The sequence below is a fragment of the Zophobas morio genome, unplaced genomic scaffold (genome assembly GCF_036711695.1).
Source record: "Zophobas morio isolate AGI-343-1 ecotype UQ-CSIRO unplaced genomic scaffold, CSIRO_AGI_Zmor_V1 ptg000029l, whole genome shotgun sequence".
Classification (NCBI taxonomy): domain Eukaryota; kingdom Metazoa; phylum Arthropoda; class Insecta; order Coleoptera; family Tenebrionidae; genus Zophobas; species Zophobas morio.
This window is the reverse complement of record NW_026972134.1, coordinates 5591159-5595553: the sequence shown is the minus strand read 5'-3', so window position 1 is coordinate 5595553 and position 4395 is coordinate 5591159. Positions and strand designations below refer to the sequence as shown.

General features: G+C 33.5%; 1 protein-coding gene across 1 annotated transcript; it reads left to right on the top strand.

Moving 5' to 3' along the window:
• The first annotated feature begins 241 nt into the window (after positions 1–241).
• LOC135137636 (lipase lipl-4-like) lies at positions 242–1854 on the top strand. The gene is made up of 7 exons (XM_064067342.1): positions 242–457; positions 505–682; positions 731–845; positions 892–1135; positions 1182–1316; positions 1365–1595; positions 1648–1854. Exons 1-7 carry the CDS (start codon positions 293–295, stop codon positions 1804–1806), a joined length of 1227 nt encoding a protein of 408 aa, XP_063923412.1. The 5' UTR covers positions 242–292; the 3' UTR covers positions 1807–1854.
• The last annotated feature ends 2541 nt before the right edge of the window (positions 1855–4395 follow it).

Genomic DNA, 4395 nt, shown 5'->3' with positions numbered 1-4395 from the left:
CTTGCACTGTTTGTATAAATACAATATACATATGTAGTTTGTATAATATAAAATGATGTAATTTAATTAACTCATAAATAAATTATTGGCTTCACGCTGTTACATATTTCTTTATTGTCCTTTGTTTCACTAATTTCATGCCATGACTTCCAATCAGATTCATTCGCGACAAAAAACGCTAACCTTTGATAAGTTTAATCAAGTACCAAATGTTATCAGTAGCAGATTCCGTTACGTCGTACACAATCATAAAAACTGTCCACCACATACAGTTTCCTCATTCCATTTAATTATGGAAAAGAAAAAGTATTTGACACCATTCGGTGTGTTAGTAGCTATTGCGCTTCCATTTTTAATTAAAGTAAATAACAAGAACACTTGTGTAAATTACTTTGACTACATTTTGATTAATTTTAATGGAAATTGTCACTACAACCCAGATGTAGATCTAACTGTGGTAAGTTAAAAAGAAAAGTTGTTGCTGTTAAAATGTCAAAACTTTAGCCAGAAATAATACAAAAGTATGTCGGCAACGTGCAGACATACAATGTTACAACGAAAGATGGATACATACTTACAATGTTTAGAATTCCTCGAGAAAAGCCTAGAGGTGTAGTACTTTTACAACCCCCTATATCAGCAGGTGCCATAGCGTGGCTTTCAGATGGTCTAAACTCGTTAGGTACTTAGCAGAATGTTTTTACATCTTCTGCTACTACGTCAGTTTTAGGAGTCACTTTGTGGAATAAAGGTTATGACGTATGGTTGAGCAACCACAGGGGAGCCTCTTATTCACGCAACCACATAAATATGACTGACAAAAATCCATTGTTTTGGGACTATAGGTGTGTTTTTCTCTAAATTTTCTAAATAATATGACATTTTTTTCAGTTTTCATGAAATTGCCCTGTATGACCTCGACGCTCAATTCGAGGTGATTAATCAAGAAACCAATAGCCAAGTTATTTTCATAGGTTATTCCATGTCTTCCACTTTAGGCTTAACATACGCATCACTCCAACCCGAACTATCCAAAAAATACGTCAAAAGTTACATTCTAGTCGCACCTGTTGTGTTAATGGAAAATTTCTCAAGCTTATTTAAATTTTTGTTCTACGCGATGTATCCGTTGGAGGTGTAATGGTACAAATTTTTGGTTTTCTTATCTTATATGGCCATAGAGTTTTTTCAGGATAGGCGAATTTATGACGTTCGAAGCCGTTCGGTGGTTCGGTTCTTTTGTAAACGTAGCACCTGCGGTGGTAAACTTTGTGACCTCGCTAGTAATGGGTTGGACAATTGATGAAATGGATCCAGTAAGTTATGAGTTTGTTGTGACATCTATTTTTTGACATTACTTTAAGGTGCTCTATCCGTACATTTTTGCTCATCACGGTAGAGGTATCACAAACAAAATGCTGTATCACTATGGTCAGATATTTTTTAATCAAAGCCATTTTCTAATGTACGACTACGGAACTGAAAGTAATCGAGTTGTGTACGGTTCCAACCTACCACCATCTTATCCTTTGCAGAATATTGATAGTTCAATGTATTTTATTTATGGTGATAATGATAAGCTAGCTACACCAGCAGTATGTATCTTCTTTTAAATCAAATTTTGTCATTGTTGTGAAAATATTTCAGGATGTCAAAAACCTCTACGATTTACTACCCCAAGGACAAGTACGCGGAAAATACAAAATCGAAAATCACAACCATATTGACTATTTTTTCAGCAAATATAGAAGAAACAAAACGTACAAAAGTATTTATAATATTCTGGAAAATTTAGAAGAATTGTAGTTTGTAACATATTTTTTTATAAATTTTAATATAATTATTTTTATCTTACGTTTATTGAGAAAATTGCGAATGCACTTTGACAAAACTGACTTAAGAAGTTCATTTGTTTTTTACAAAAATTGACAAAGTAGTTGTTGTTTTCAAACATATCCTCTGAAGTCCTGATCCAGTAATGTCTGTAGTGGTGCCTCTGTTTCTTCATAGTATTTCTCTATTTCTTCGTTCTCGTTTTCTTCTGTTGGCGCGTTATTGGTAACGCTAGCAATTATCCAAAGAATGAAGATTATGACCACACATTTTCGAAGAAAGAATATTTATAAAGGAATATGCACAATACCAGGGAATAATGAAACTAATCAGATAGATCATATCGTATTTCAAGAATAGTATGCAAAGCAGTTACTAAAATTAAAACATACAGACGAGCAGAAATAGATTCCGATCACTTTTTAGTAAGAATAAAATGAAACGACTGTTTCAGACAAGAAAACAAAGTGAAACGAAAACAAGAACCTAAAGCCAGTATAGATGAATTAAAAAAAAAACGAGTCATGCAGGGCTATCAAAAATACACATTCATAAAAGAAACAGTAAGGACCCTGCTAACAAATAATGGGCACCGTAGTAAATTTAACGATGAATAGCAGAGCCGAAATAAAGAAGAGATCAGGAATCAAAACGGAGATCTTGCTGTGTTAGAAATATATGAGCAACAAAGAAAAAAAGTTTAGAAATTACTGAAAGCCTGGAAAAGTACGAAGTATTGAAGAAAATTTCAAGAAAATAGACATACTTATTTTTACAGAAATATAAAGTATATTCAAACAGGATATTAGACGGATGTCCGAGAAAAACAGCATGCATTAAAGATAAGGATGGTAACCTGATCAACGAGAATAAGAAAATTTGTGAAAGACGGAAAGAACACGTTTTATATACAGGATTGAGAGAAAATGAAGAGTTTAATACGAGGGAGCCTAAAATAATAGGAAACGAAGTTCAAGACCAAACGAAAAAGGAGTTGAAAAATATATATCAGGAAGTTGAGGCACTAAAAAATATCAGGAACTCGGAGAAAAAAAGGAGTCGTAGCCGAAACTTAAAACGTGTAGTAATTATAGGGGAATAGGGTAAATGTGTACAAGAGTACGCACTTAGTGTAAAACTGTCAACAACTTTTTAATTTTTTTGGATAGACAAATTTTATGATATGGGTTCGTTATATACATGTTTAGAGATCAGATATATTTAATTGTACGCCCCAACACCACTATATTTTAAGAGTAATTTCAATTTTTGTCAAGATGTGTAAATGCGCACTGTTAGACAGTTCATTGCACAAGAGTGCGCATTTGAACGCTTATGAGTACGCATTACATTTTATGAAAAAATATTTGTTTCTAAGGTGAAAATAAATGGGAATAAGTGACTACAGACTACACATAAAACGGGAGACCTATTTCTTCGTACTCTAGGGGTCTTGAAAAGACGAGAAAACGTAAGAATAGAAAGTCGGTCGACGGACTCGATTACAACACGCTCAGGAAGTAAAAATTAAAAAAAAATCACCATAACCACCACCCCACAACTCGAGAAGCAGTACAAAGTAGTAGAGTTAAATAATTCATTACCGTATGATATGTATCTCCAAGACTATTAGACTACATATTGCAAGCAATGCGCACGCTTATACAATACCTCGCTGCGCACTCTTGTACATTTGTACATAACCTAATGTTTTCAAAGTTAAAAGCTTTTGATGGACAGAAAGTGTAAAACTGTTAGTGTATAACGACACCTTAAAAGTTACAACTAATGAAAATTATTACTGTAAAATAAAAGAACTGGTACGTACCTTACAAAAAACTAAAACTATGAGCGGTAAAAATTACATCCACACAACGTGTGAACATAAAATCGTCAGTACGACCAAACTATAAACTATATTCAGGTCACTTTTGCACCTTTATCTCAGGTTTAACATTAAATTCTGAATGGTATAACTTCATCTTACCCAGATGGCACTAATAAGCAGAAATCATCAGTGCGTACTCTTATACATATGCGCACTCTTGTACACATTTACCCTATCGCTGTTGGGTGGCATTTATAAGGTCGGAGCCACACTAATAAAGAAAAAGCCGTAAATAGATGGAGGTCTCAAAGTTCAATCAGCTTAAGTCGCCTAAAGTTTAAACTTAGATAATGAGAGATATTTTCCAAATAGTCACTAAAATTGGCCTTTGTACTGTTGTCCACTTATAATCGGTCCCAGTGGGCACAAAAAAGGTAAGCAAAAAGCTACGTAAACATTTTTTTTCATGGCCTGCGCTTTTACCTATCGGTAGTACACTCGTTGTTAATGTCATGGTACCAACAAATTTTAATTTCATCGATATCACGTCGTTGAATTTTTTTTAGATAATGCTTATAAAGTTAAGGAAATTTTTTGTAATGTAATGTTAATATCGAATTTTAATTGACTAATAAAATGTTTCCAATAACACTAATCGACGTCGTACGTTCCGCAAAATTTCCTACAATATACAACCCTTTCAAAATTTTCAGTTTAAATTTCAAAAGTCGAGT